The sequence below is a fragment of the Oratosquilla oratoria genome, chromosome 12, assembly GCF_046742065.1.
Source record: "Oratosquilla oratoria isolate Oo_2021 chromosome 12, ASM4674206v1, whole genome shotgun sequence".
Lineage (NCBI taxonomy): Eukaryota > Metazoa > Arthropoda > Malacostraca > Stomatopoda > Squillidae > Oratosquilla > Oratosquilla oratoria.
The window spans coordinates 4,088,434-4,103,433 of NC_134788.1; the positions used below are offsets into that span (position 1 = coordinate 4,088,434).

Here is a 15,000-nt window from a genome sequence, read left to right on the forward strand (position 1 = left end):
ATATATATATATATATATATATATATATATATATATATATATATATATATATATATATACATATACAATCTACGGGTGTGAGACTTGGAAGCTGACGATGGCGATGAAAACAAAGCTAAGGACTGCACAGAGGAGAATGGAGAGATCAATGATGGGAATAACACTGAGAGACCGAAGGAGGGCAAGTTGGGTGAAAGAGCAGACTAGAGTGGAAGATATTAGTGAGGCAGTAAAAGAGAGGAAGTGAAATTGGGTAGGTAAGTTGGTGCGAACGACTGATGAGCGATGGAGCAAGTGTGTAACTGAGTGGACGCCGCGAGATAGGAAGCGTGGAAGAGGGAGACCAGACAGAAGGTGGAGAGACGAGATCAAGAAAGTTTGCAGGAGTGACGTGGCAGAGGATGGCGCGGTCGTGTGATTCGTGGAATGCTATGAATGAGGCCTTTGTTCAGCAGTGGACTCAGGATGGCCGATTTGATTGATTGATTGGTTGATATATATATGTACACACACACACACACACACACACACACACACACACACACACACACACACACACACACACACACACACACACACACACACACACACACACACACACACACACACACACACATATTTATATATATATATATATATATATATATATATATATATATATATACATATACACACAAAACCAGGGAGGTGAGAAGGAACTAGGGAAGGTTTGAGGGGAAATCTCCCTTTCCCAAGTTCCTTCTCACCTCTCTACCCTTGTATATATACCATTATTTCTTTTGTAAATGTATCCTGAAGATGTATGAATAGACGAAAGTGCTCGGTTCACAGTTTGATAATTTCCTTTGTGGTTTTCCGCATATGTACCTATCTATCTATACTATGTACAGATATGAAAAAATGATTGCACATTTAATTCTAGCGACAAGGCAAACCTTTAAATGTTATTTGTCGACGAAACGACTGGTCTGGCCCTGGATAAGAAGTCTAATGATAAACATGACACACGAACAAACCGTAAAGGGACAAAGCATTTATCCGGCGGGAATCAATATGTATAAAAGAAGATTGTAGGAGAGAGGCCAAACGCAGAGTATGGGATCCAATATATTTGACGTTTCGCCCAGCAGGGCTTCTTCTGAAGAAGCCCTGCTGCGACTAAGGAGTCTGTTCTTGGTAACTTTACTAGTATAATCTCACAAGGGAAATTCAATAATCTCCTTTTTATGAGAAAAAGCAGCAACGACTGCAACAGCAGCACTGTAGGAGAGAGGCCAAACGCAGAGTATGGGATCCAATATATTTGACGTTTCGCCCAGCAGGGCTTCTTCAGAAGAAGCCCTGCTGCGACTAAGGAGTCTGTTCTTGGTAACTTTACTAGTATAATCTCACAAGGGAAACTCAATAATCTCCTTTTTATGAGAAAAAGCAGCAACGACTGCAACAGCAGCACTGTAGGAGAGAGGCCAAACGCAGAGTATGGGATCCAATATATTTGACGTTTCGCCCAACAGGGCTTCTTCAGAAGAAGCCCTGCTGCGACTAAGGAGTCTGTTCTTGGTAACTTTACTAGTATAATCTCACAAGGGAAACTCAATAATCTCCTTTTTATGAGAAAAAGCAGCAACGACTGCAACAGCAGCACTGTAGGAGAGGGGCCAAACGCAGAGTATGGGATCCAATTTATTTTACGTTTCGCCCTGCAGGGCTTCTTCTTCAGATGAAGCCCTGCTGGGCGAAACGTCGAATATATTGGATCCCATACTCTGCGTTTCGCCCCTCTCCTACAGTGCTGCTGTTGCAGTCGTTGCTGCTTTTTCTCATAAAAAGGAGATTATTGAGTTTCCCTTGTGAGATTATACTAGTAAAGTTACCAAGAACAGACTCCTTAGTCGCAGCAGATAGTGTCTCTTTCAACGTTATAGTTCAGATAGTGTAGAAAAGCATTTGATTTGATCTTCAATCGGTCACACGAAAGATAAGTTTGTCCTCAGCAGTATTCTACAAACCTGACACTACGTTTTAAAACTTTCAAAGCTATTTCAAAGACAATGACTGATTCTTTGATAAATGGTGAGACCAAAACCTATTTTTCTTTTTAGTTTGTTGGCTCAATGTTTTCCATTTCAATATTCAAGAATATGTTACCTCAGAAATCTTTATTACCACATTAATCCTATTTCCATATAAGCTTTTCCAATTGAAATTTCCTACAAGGACTACACTGTCACCTTGCTCAATAATAGTTTTTAAGAATAAAAGACATTTGTGACTACATTACTTTGTATTCAGCTTCATTCTAAGAATTCAAGGAAGTAACCTGTATGGCATTTTGTATCTCATGGCCTCTACATTCCTTCTAAGAAGGGATGTGAGATTCTTTCCAACCAAAAACTATAACATATTTGTTTTTGTCTTCTACATTACTAACAAAACATATTTTGATATGTTAACCATCTCTTCCTCCAATCACTTATCAATTTCCCTCTGCTTCTGCTTCTTGATGTTTCTAAATTTAAATTATTCTTCCTATGATTAAGCATGTATTTCTCTCCTGCGTATTAGTCTTTTATTTTTCATGTTCATAATTGCTTTGCGGTTACTTACATCAAGAAACTTGAGTGACGATTCCCTGATCACCATATCAACTGTCTTGAATCCTTCAGGGCCCATGAAGATTCCTAGAAAAAAAAGGTATGTAAATATGTATGTATGTAACTATAAACATATGTAAATATATATATATATATATATATATATATATTATATTACATTATATTATATTATATGTTTGTGTCATTTTGACAATTGAAATAAACTCATCTGCTGGGATTCGAACCCCCGCCAGAGCGGATTGCTTCATATAAGGCGAGGATCGTACCGCCTGTGCCACCGCGACCCTTCAAAACAGAACGAATTAGTTCACAGACTAATCATTCTGCCGAGGGTACTCGGGTGGAACGTAGTATGTACTGTATTTCATCAAATCCTTTATGCACGCTAGTCTTCCGAAAGACTAGCCTGCATAAAGGATTTGATGAAATACAGTACAATTAAAACAGGACAGAGGAAAAACAAGAGGACATGCAATTAAACTCAAAAAGTATAACTACAGAAGAGATCTGAAAAAGAACAGCTTTCCACATAGAGTGATAAATGTTTGGAACAAACTGGATGAAGAAATAGTGTGTGCAAACACAATACAACAATCTAAGAACAAACTTGATCTTACAAGATACAAAAAAGGGTCACCACGAGCATAGCTTCCCTTCCCGTATAATATAACTAGGTAAAGCTAGGTAAATAAACACACACACACACACACACACACACACACACACACACACACACACACACACACACACACACACACACACACACACACACACACACACACACACACACACATACACACACACACATACACACACACACACACACACACACACACACACACACACACACACACACACACACACACACACACACACACACACACACACACACACACATATATATATATATATATATATATATATATATATATATATATATATGTGGGAAACTATGATGTTATGACACATTTGTAAATAAACACTTTAAACCCAATATCGGAGCAGATAGTGGGTTTTAAATGTGTACACACGCACACACATACACACACACACACACACACACACACACACACACACACACACACACACACACGCTGTCTCGACAGAGACTGCAGCAGATCCGAGGTGAATACACACACACACACACACACACACACACACACACACACACACACACACACACACACACACACACACACACACACACACACACACACACACACACACACACATACACACACACACACACACACACACACACACACACACACACACACACACACACACACACACACACACACACACACACACACACACACATACACACACACACACACACACACACACACACACACACACACACACACACACACACACACACACACACACACACACACACCGGTGTGTGGTGTGTGAGTGGTCTCAGACCTACCCAGAGATCGGCAAATAATGAGCTCTGAGCTCACTGCCGTAGGGTGGTGTCTGGCTGTCTCGAACAGAGGCTGCAGCAGATCCGAGGTGAATACACATGTGGCGAACAAGCCCCCACATATGCTATGTCGGCTTATGACATCGCAACCCCAGCAGTGGGAGCAACCGTGAAGTGATAGACGGTGTAGAAATAGTTGGCCTTCGGCCTCATATTAAGTATGTGTAGAATAAGTCTTTAGTTCTCCTATATTGTATGTATTTGTATCCTCGTAGAAACACACTGCAGGCCTATGCCCGGCAACCCTGCTCCAGCCAGAGGTAGGCTACTTTTCGGTACTCAAGGAGAGTACTTAAAGGGTTGCCGGGGTCAGGTCGCGGTCAGTCTCCTTTTAGGCCTAGTCTGGGCCGGGTGTGTTAGTGTATGTACATAGTGACGTCAATAAACCCAGAAGCTAAAACCGACTGTCAATCTTCCCGGCCGTCACTAGCCCAGTAACGGCAATTAGTTACATTGGTGAACCCGGAGTTTTGACGCGACACCCAGCCCGGTTGGTTTTTGTTTTTCTGGCGTTTTCGACACCACCCACCCCCCAATGGCGGTGCAACTTCCACCATTCAACTACGACATCGACCTCTGGCTCGCGCACATCGACGCTTGTTGGCCCACGGACGATGACACAGTCACCGACCACTACAAATTCAGACTGACAGTTGCGGCCCTCCCTGCACAGATTGCAGCGCGCATCTCTACACTCCTCACAGATCCCCCAGCGACTGCCCAGTACGACGCCCTCAAGGTTGCCCTCAAACAGGCGTGCGGGAGAACGACGGAGCTTGCCATGGAGGAACTCCATACCATCACCTACGACGGTGGCAGGCCCTCCGTCTTCCTTGAACGCCTGAAGGACCTCAATCGGGCCGCCGGATCACCGATGTCCGATGCATTAGTGATGTTTCGGCATAAACAATCACTCCCGCCGCACGTACGGGCGCCCCTTACGTTGTTAGACATTACTGATATCAATGAATATAAAAAAAAGGCCGACAGGTTGTTCCACGCGCTCGCTCCGCAGGATATGGCAGCAGGATTAGTGCCCCCTGGATCAGTGAACAGTAACATTTCTAACCAGAGTGCTCGTGTGTATAACGTCGACAACAGTGCGCCGATTCGTGTGTGTAGTGATACTGCCTGTGCTTCTACTGACGCTATCGCGCGCGCCAGTACGGCGCGGCCTGCACCAGCGGACACCTTGGATGTGCGCTTAGCGCGTGTCGAAGGCATGCTGGAACAACTAGTCGGTGCAGGGGGCGTGCGCGACCCACCTCCTCCAAGTCGACGCGCGTATTGTTTCTACCACACTACGTTTGGCCCCAGGGCTAGAAACTGCAGCCCTCCATGCACTTGGTTTGAGCATCAGCCTTGGTCACGGGGGTCGGGAAACGCAGCAAGCGGGAGGCGATAGTCCCTCCCGCTTCCACGCAGGATATGCCGACGGCCTGTCCTCCCCGCCCCCGTCCCGGGCACACAGTCGCGCCCTATTGCGCGTCACGGATACGGTGACTGGATGTCACTTCCTCGTCGACACGGGTGCCGTCATTAGCGTTGTCCCCCCCGCCGCTAAGGACAGGACGCATGCACATACGGCGTACGACCTCTTAGCTGCCAACGGCACTCCAATTGCCACATACGGCACCAGGCACTGGCGCGTCTCCTTTGCCCCCGAGCTATCATTCCCGTGGACTTTCGTGGTGGCGGACGTAGGACAACCCATCTTGGGACTGGACTTCTTGCGGGAACATGACATTTTGGTGGATGCACGGCGCCAACGGTTGATACACAGGCCTTCCAACGCCTCTATCCGCACTTTCCTCTGGACGTCCCCAGCGCCGGTGCTTACGCACGTTCAGGGGCCTTCACCGTACAACGACATCGTCCGAGAATTCCCCTCCATCACGTCCAGTATACCCCATCCACGAAAACTGAGTCACACCGTTGAGCATACCATTATCACGCAAGGACGGCCGTGCTTCGCCCGTCCCCGACGTCTCCCGCCGGAACGCTTGCAAGCAGCAAAGCAAGAGTTCGAACTTTTGCTGCAGGATGGTATTGCGCGCCCGTCGGCCAGCAGTTGGGCATCGCCCCTGCACTTAGTGCCGAAAGCCAAGGATGGTGAGTGGCGTGCATGTGGGGATTACAGAGCTCTTAACGCGATGACGCAACCGGACCGTTACCCGATCCCTCATGTGATGGACTTCCACGATAGGCTGCACGGGAAGACTGTTTTCTCGAAAATCGACTTGATGCGCGCGTTCCATCAAATTCCCGTGGCAGAGGAGGACATCCCCAGGATGGCTGTCACCACCCCATTTGGCCTCTTTGAATTTCCGGTCATGAACTTCGGACTCCGGAGCACTGCCCAAACCTTCCAGCGTTTCATGGACCAGGTGGTGCAGGGGCTGGATTTCGTCGTGGTATACATCGACGACATCCTCGTCGCTTCAGCATCCCATCATGAGCATTACCAACATCTCCGCCTTCTTTTCCAGCGACTCCATGATCACGGCTTGCGGATTCACCTTGCAAAATGCGTGTTCGGGACCGAGTCGGTCGACTTCCTCGGCCATAGAGTTTCGGCGTCGGGTATTTCGCCCCTTCCGCAAAAGGTGAAGGCGATCGACGACTTCCCACAGCCGACCACCATCCGTAAGTTGAGACAGTTCCTCGGTCTGGTAAATTATTACCACCGGTTCATCCCGGGGGCTGCGGGCCTCCTCGTGCCCCTGTACGATCTTCTTAAGGGAACAAAGAAACACTCGCCGAAGCCGCTACAATGGTCCGCGAGTGCAGAGCAGGCATTCCAGGATATTAAACACCGCCTTGCGCAGCTGTCCCTCCTCGCATATCCTGTGCCGGGAGCGACGGCGGTCCTCACGACAGACGCGTCGGCAGAGGCAGTGGGCGCCGTCCTCCAGCAGGAGGTGCAGGGCGTCCTCTCCCCGATGGCATTCTTCAGCAAGCGATTGAATGACGCCCAACGCCACTACAGCGCTTTTGATCGAGAACTTCTAGCCATATATGAAGCAGTGCGCCACTTCAGCCATTTCCTAGAGGCGAGGCCGTGTAGGGTGCTTACAGATCACAAGCCCCTTACGTATGTTATGGCAAGCCCAGGACACAAGCTAACCCCGAGAGCCATACGCCACCTCGCATACATATCTGAATTCACAACGGAAATCGGGCATATACGGGGATCTCATAACACCGCGGCGGACGCATTGTCTCGTAGTACTAACGCAATTACGCGTTCCGCAACGCTGGACTATGCTGCAATCGCGCAAGCACAAGCGGAAGATGAGGAGTTACGGGAGCTAAAAGAAGGAACCACGTCGCTCCGGCTAGTACTGCAGCAGGCTGAGGGACTGGCGGCCCCATTGTGGTGTGACATCTCCACGGGGCACGCGCGCCCTTACATCCCGAAAGCATTCCGCCAATCTGTGTTCCGTCATTTCCACGATATGGCCCACCCCGGGATCCTCGCGACACAACGCCTAATTCAGAAACGGGCCGTGTGGCCAGGGATGAAGCGGGACCTAAATGCATGGGTGCGCACGTGCATTCCGTGCCAGACAGCGAAAATCCATCGGCATACCAAGCTCCCGCTCCAGCAGATACCAACACCAACCCAGAGATTTCATACGGTCCACATCGACATTGTGGGACCCCTACCCCCCTCCCGGGGGTACCGTTTCCTCCTCACCTGCGTTGACAGAGCAACTAGATGGATGCAGGCAATTCCCATGGTGGATAGTACTGCGGAGTGTACAGCCTTCCATTTCCTGCATGGCTGGGTGGCTAGTTTGGGAGCCCCTCACACAATCATCACGGACCAGGGCCCGCAGTGGGAATCGAAGGCGTGGACAGATCTTCTATTATTCCTGGGCACAAACAGGCAGCGTACCACCGCATACCATCCCCAATCCAACGGAATGGTAGAGCGTTTCCATAGGAGACTGAAAGAAGCCCTTCGCGCCCAACCACATCCAACGTCGTGGGCAGACGCACTCCCAATCGTTCTCTTGAACATCCGTGCTACCGTGAAGGAGGACCTCCAGCTCACGCCAGCGGAACTGGTCTACGGCGAAGACCTACGCCTGCCAGCACAGTACACGCCTCCACTTGACACGTACTCAGAACTGACATTCATGCCTGCCCTTCGCCAAGCCATGAGGTCTTTCACACCTCGGCCGCCGAGACCTCCTGTAGCATCCGCCACATACCACCACCCCACGCTCATGTCGGCAGACAAGGTATTTCTCCGTGTAGACGCGCGTGCTGGCTCTTTGGCGCCGAGGTACACAGGCCCTTACCAGGTGCTGGCACGCGCACAAAAGCACGTCACCGTACAGATAGGTGGCCGGCGCTCAGCGGTATCATGGGATAGGGTGAAACCCGCCCACGTGGATGCAAACGCCCAGTCTACCCTTACAGTACCTACCCCTCCTCCCCCAAACCATCCCCCTCCTCCTCTCGTGCCGTCCTCCAACCCACCCCAGTCACATCGCCTTTCTAATACCACTCCTCCTCCTCCTCCTCGAGTACCTTCCCCCAACCCTCCCCATCCACATCGCACTTCTACCACCCCTCCTCCAACTCATCACCTTCCTCCAATTCCCACTCCCCACACAATTGTCATACACCCGTTCCCTGAACAGAAAGAAACAGTCACACCCTCTTCCCCAAGTCGTTCCAATAGTCCTCCCCCTCCTCAACCCCTTCCTCTTCACCCCCCTCACGCGGTCCTCGTTCATCCCAGGTCAACCCAAGATGAAATGGTACACCCTTCCCTCCCGCCCCCCTCACCCTCTCAGCCTCGTCCGTCAACACCTCCTCATCGAAACCCAACTCCCCCCACCCCCTACTTCCCCCAGGCAGAGCCGACACCACACCCGCAGCCGCTCCATGGCAGTCAGGACTTGCCGCGCCCACCGACGCCCACACAGAATACACCAGAGGCCATCGCACTCCCCGCGCCGCTCAGTCCCCACCAGGGCCACCTCCACATAACCCCAGGAGACGGAGAATTCAACCCGGAGGGCACGATATTGCGGTCGGGCCGGGTGGTGCGTAGACCCCAAAGGTACCAGGACCAGATCAATAGTGTGACACCGGCGGGGGCCGGTACTTGGTACGGGGTCACCGGCACCCTTTTCCTGCCCATAGGCGCGGCGCCCCCGTGTCTCGTGTTTCCGAGCGCGCACCCAGTCGGACATCACGAATCCCGCGGCCACTGACGTCACTCATGGACGCCTCCACGATGGATACCGCCCACCGTCGCCGCCGCCCACGAGCAACTCTGCGCTTCTTCGCTCGACGTCACGACTGCCTCCCAGGTCGACGTCACAACGCTACCGCCGTCACCGCCACCGTCTGCGCCCCTGCGGAAGTCCGCGCTTCCACTGACATCGCAGACGGCCTATGCTCCCGCTGCCGCAGTCGTCGCCGCCGATGTCGCCGCCTCCACAGCTTCCTCCCTCCTTTGACGTCACCCACGCCCCGCCTCCCTGCTTGGACATCACGATTCCACGCTTCGCAGGGGAAGGGGGGTAAATGTGGCGAACAAGCCCCCACATATGCTATGTCGGCTTATGACATCGCAACCCCAGCAGTGGGAGCAACCGTGAAGTGATAGACGGTGTAGAAATAGTTGGCCTTCGGCCTCATATTAAGTATGTGTAGAATAAGTCTTTAGTTCTCCTATATTGTATGTATTTGTATCCTCGTAGAAACACACTGCAGGCCTATGCCCGGCAACCCTGCTCCAGCCAGAGGTAGGCTACTTTTCGGTACTCAAGGAGAGTACTTAAAGGGTTGCCGGGGTCAGGTCGCGGTCAGTCTCCTTTTAGGCCTAGTCTGGGCCGGGTGTGTTAGTGTATGTACATAGTGACGTCAATAAACCCAGAAGCTAAAACCGACTGTCAATCTTCCCGGCCGTCACTAGCCCAGTAACGGCAACTAGTTACACACACACACACACATACACACATACACACACATACACACACATACACACACACACACACACACACACACACACATATATATATATATATATATATATATATATATATATATATATATATATATACATGTCTTACTATGGACTTATGTACCTTCGAAAGGTGGTTTCTGACTTCACTGTACGTGGTCATGTTTACTTTTAGTGAAGAATACACACACACACACACACACACACACACACACACACACACACACACACACACACACACACACACACACACACACACACACACACACACACACACACACACACACACACACACACACACACACACACACGTCGGATAGACGGCGAATATTGGAACTCCGGAAAAAAACACGCAATTTTCGTGGATTTCAGCCACGAGGGAGTACCTGCGTTGAATTAGTAGGGAAAGGGAAAGCTCGTGGTGTAGTGGGCAGGTGAAGAAAAAGGAGAAGGGGAGACATTATTGAAAAAAATGGAAGAAAATGAGGAAGGGGAGGAACAAGCCCCGGAAGTTAGAAGGGGGGTAAACAAAAGGTGCGCAGACGACACAAGCGAAGTCGAAGAAGTCAGCATAGGGATCAAAAGTAGAAATATAGATAAGAGCAACTCAATAGAATGTGGAGATAAGTATTTATATGGATTCAATGAGGGAGGAGACGACAAATTCCCCCAATTAGCAAGTCTAGAGGAAAAACTAACAAAAATGAACGAATCATGGGAGGTTAGGTTCAGCCAACTCACGCTAATTACACAGAGAGTTGATAAAATGGAAGAACTAAAGAAGGAGAACCAAAACCTAAATAAAGAAATAGAAGAATTAAAAAGACAGTTAAAAGAAGAAGAGGATGGCAATGAAGAGTTAAAGAGGAATAATAAAGAGAATAAGGAGTCCATAGCAAAGGAAGTAAAGGGTTGAAGAAAAGTTCAGGAGGATAATAAAATTAAATTGAAAGATATAGTGAAACAACAGATAAAGGAACACACTAAGAACACAGTTATTAAAGTGATGAGAGAGAAGGAGAATATAGTAAGAGGCTTAGCGGATAAAAAGAAATGTATAATTATATCAGGAATGGAAGAGAAGCATAATCCAAATAGAACTACAAGATTAAAAGATGAGAAAGAAAAGGTAAACAAGGTATTAAATATCTCGAGAAAGTGAACAAGAAATAGGGAAAGAAAATGAGGAAATATATAGACTAGGGAAATACAGTATAGACAAGACCAGACCAGTTAAGGTTAAATTCAGATAACAAACGACGGCAGAGACTGTCTTATCAAAAGCAGGGAAACCAGCAGAAAGTGATCAGTACAAACAGGTATGGATAAAAAGAGAGATGAATAAAGAGGTAAGAGAGGAGGAGAAAACAAAAATTAATCGAAGCTAATAAAAAGTCAGACAAAGGGAAATTCTATTGGAGAGTAGTGATTATGAAAGTGAGGAAATGGTTCATAGCAGAGAAAAACATAAGGGAAACAGAAAACAGGATGGCGGTAACAGAAAATTAGTGTCCTTTACAAATATAGATGGATTAATAACAGGCTTGGATGAACTGAATGATTACCTGAAGGAAAGAGAACCGGATATAATGGGAATTGTAGAGACAAAATTGAAAGGTCCATTACCACCCAACAGTGTAGGACATGGTGTATATAATCATTGGATTAGAAACAGAGAGGCAAAACAAGATGTTCCTGACTAAGAAGGATATAAATGTGAGGAATGTTACATATGGAAAGAATAGAGTGGAGATGATTATGATGGAAATAGAGGACAGGGACAAGAAGAGCAGGAAGTTTGTGGTAAATTATATGCCTCCTATAAACGGCTTCGTGGGAAGAGAGAGAACACAAGAATATGTTAGAAGATACAAGGATAACACTAAATAAGATAATGGAAGATGGAGGAAGAATAGTTATAATGGGTGACTTTCGTTGTAAAGAAATCTACTGGGAAGAGATGACAGTGAAGGGTGGAGATGACCTATGGCGAAATGTTCTACTTGATATGATTATAGAACATACAATGACACAATGGATACAAGAGAATACTAGGTATAGAAATGAGGAAGAGCCATCGAGACCCTAATAACCACATCAAAATCTGAAATAGTGGACAAAATTGAATATAAGACACCAATAAGTAAAAGCGACCACATATTAGTTGAATTGGAACTAAATAAAGAGAAATATAAAAAAAAAAACAATATAGAAAGGGAAGAATGATGTATGGAAAAACAAATTTTGATTAAATGAGATTTTTTTTTTCTTCAAAAAGTAGACTGGGAAAGGGCATACAAAGAGGAAACAACAGTAGAAGAGAAATGGAAAATCTTGACAAAAATTTATAAGGAAGGAGTGGAAAAGTATGTTCCAGAAAAAAAAGGACACATAGAATGTTGGTACAACAAAATATGTAGGAAAGGATAGAATGGAGGAAAGACAAAAAACTCAAAAAATGGAAATATATATACTGGTTATAGAAATGAATATGTACAAGTGCGCAGAGAAGAAAAGAGAAAATACGAAAATGATGGCATAGAAAAAGTAAAGATCAACCAAAACTATTTTATAGATTTGTAAACCACAAACTGAAAAACAAACAAGAATTAGTGAAACTACGACAAGGAGGAATATAATACACAGAGGAAATAGAAATGACAGAAATTATGAACAAGCATTTAAAATCAGTGTTTACGAGAGAGAACATACAACTTAGATATGTCGAGTGGGGGGGAAGTCCCCCCTATGAAATAGAAGTAACAAAGAATGAAATAATGAATCACTTGAATAATCTTGATGTTAGAAAATCCCATGGTCCAGATGAAATGGTAAGCTGAATTTTGAGAGAATGCAGGAACGAACCAACAGACAAAATACATAGTCTAATAAGCAGTTCATTGAAAGAAGGAAAAGTTCCAGAAGGTTGGAAAAGAGTAAATATAGTATCAATATATAAAGGGAAAACAAAGGAGGTCCTACAAACTATAGACCGGTCTCTCTTACAAGTACGGTAGCTAAAATTTGTGAAAGAATGATCAAAATTAGATGGGTAAAGCGTTTGGAAAAAAATGACCAAATCCGAGGCAGTTTGGATTTAGACAAGGAAGATCATGTGTCACAAACTTGATGTGTTCCTATTCAAGGCTAATAGATATAATACAAAAAAGAGATTGATGAGTTGATTGTGCATTTCTAGACCTGAAAAAAGCTTTTGATAAGGTGCCACATAAGAAATTGCTAAAGAAATTAGAAACTACAGGAGGAATATAGGGCAAACTACTTAAGTGGATGGAAGACTTCTTGCATGAAAGAAAAATGAGTGGTGATCAGAGAGAAACATTCCAATTGGGATGAGGTGATGAGTGGAGTTCCACAAGGAACAGTTCTGGCCCCAATAATGTTTGCTATATATATATATTAATGATATGGATGAAGGAATTGAAAGTTATATGAGCTTCTTCGCAGATGATACAAAAATGTTGAAAAAAGTGAGCACCGAAGAAGATTGGGAGTCGCTGCAGATTGATCTCAATAAAGTATGGGAATGGAGTAGGAAGTGGGAGATGGAATTCAACATTAAAAAGTGTAGTATAATGGAATTTGGAAGAAGCAAAAAAAGAATAGTGGGATCATATACATTGGGAGAGGAAGAAATTAAAAAAGTAGAGAAAGGGAAGGACCAAGGAGTCATTATTATGAAAATATGTCCCCCAAGAAACATATAAAAAAAAAAATTGGAGAAACTTATTATTTAATAAGATCAAAGTGGCATTTACATACCTGGACGAAGAAATGGTGAAGAAAATACTAGTCACTTTGATAAGACCAAAATTGAAGTATGCAGCGACGACGTGGTCACCAAGTACAAAAAAAATGTATAACAAAACTTGAAAGAATACAAAGAGCAATTACGAAATTGGCACCAACGCTCTCGGAACTATCATATGAGGAGAGGCTGGCAAAACTTGAACTACAGACATTGGAGCAAAGAAGAGAGAGGAGACTTGATAACTATCTATAGAATCATGAAAGGTATGGAAATTATTGATGGAGAGGATCTAATAAAATGGGATGATAGAGATACAAGAGGACATGGAAAGAAAATCAAGAAAGACAATTATAGAAGAGACCTGAAAAAGAACAGCTTTCCCAACAGGGTAATAGACGTTTGGAACAAGTTACATGAAATGTGGTGTGTGCAAAAACGATACACAGGCTAGATAAAACGAAATATGAAGACGGGACATCACGAGCATAGCTCCCCTTCCCGTTAAATACAACTAGGTAAATACACACACACACACACACATACACACACACACACACACACACACACACACACACACACACACACACACACACACACACACACACACACACACACACACACACATACACATATATATATATGTATATATATACATATATATATACATATATATACATATATATATATGTATATATATGTATATATACATGTATATATATAAATATATATATACATAAGTATATATATGTATGTATATATGTATATATATATATATATATATATATATATATGTATATATATATATATATTCATATATTGGGATAGTTTGGAGACATGGAAAAAATTAGTAAAAGAGGTGTGAAAGTCAAAGGTGGAAGAGGTGAACATAAGGGGTGAGCAAGGATGAGATGGATGGGTGGGGTAAAAGGGGAATGTCTCGAGAAAGGAAGCGAAAAGACAGAAGATAGGAGTGAGTGGAGGATGGTTGTGTATGGATGATGCTGTAATGCATAGAAGGGTGTGCGTGGGGGATGGGTGTGAGGGAGTATGTGTGAATGATATTTAGACACAGCCCGAAGGGATTTTCCCCCGTCTTCTCTTTTTCTGCATGAGGAGGCGGAGTGGGAGGGGTCAT

At 45.5% G+C, this 15,000-nt stretch overlaps 1 protein-coding gene across 1 annotated transcript in view; it reads right to left on the reverse strand.

The window, feature by feature from the left end:
• Positions 1-15,000, reverse strand: part of LOC143030916 (polycystin-1-like protein 2) — a 292,044-nt gene that overhangs the window by 265,467 nt on the left and 11,577 nt on the right. The window contains exon 3 of the mRNA XM_076194168.1: positions 2,608-2,681. Within this exon, the coding sequence (XP_076050283.1) occupies positions 2,608-2,681 (74 nt within the window). The remainder of the gene's footprint in view (positions 1-2,607; positions 2,682-15,000) is intronic.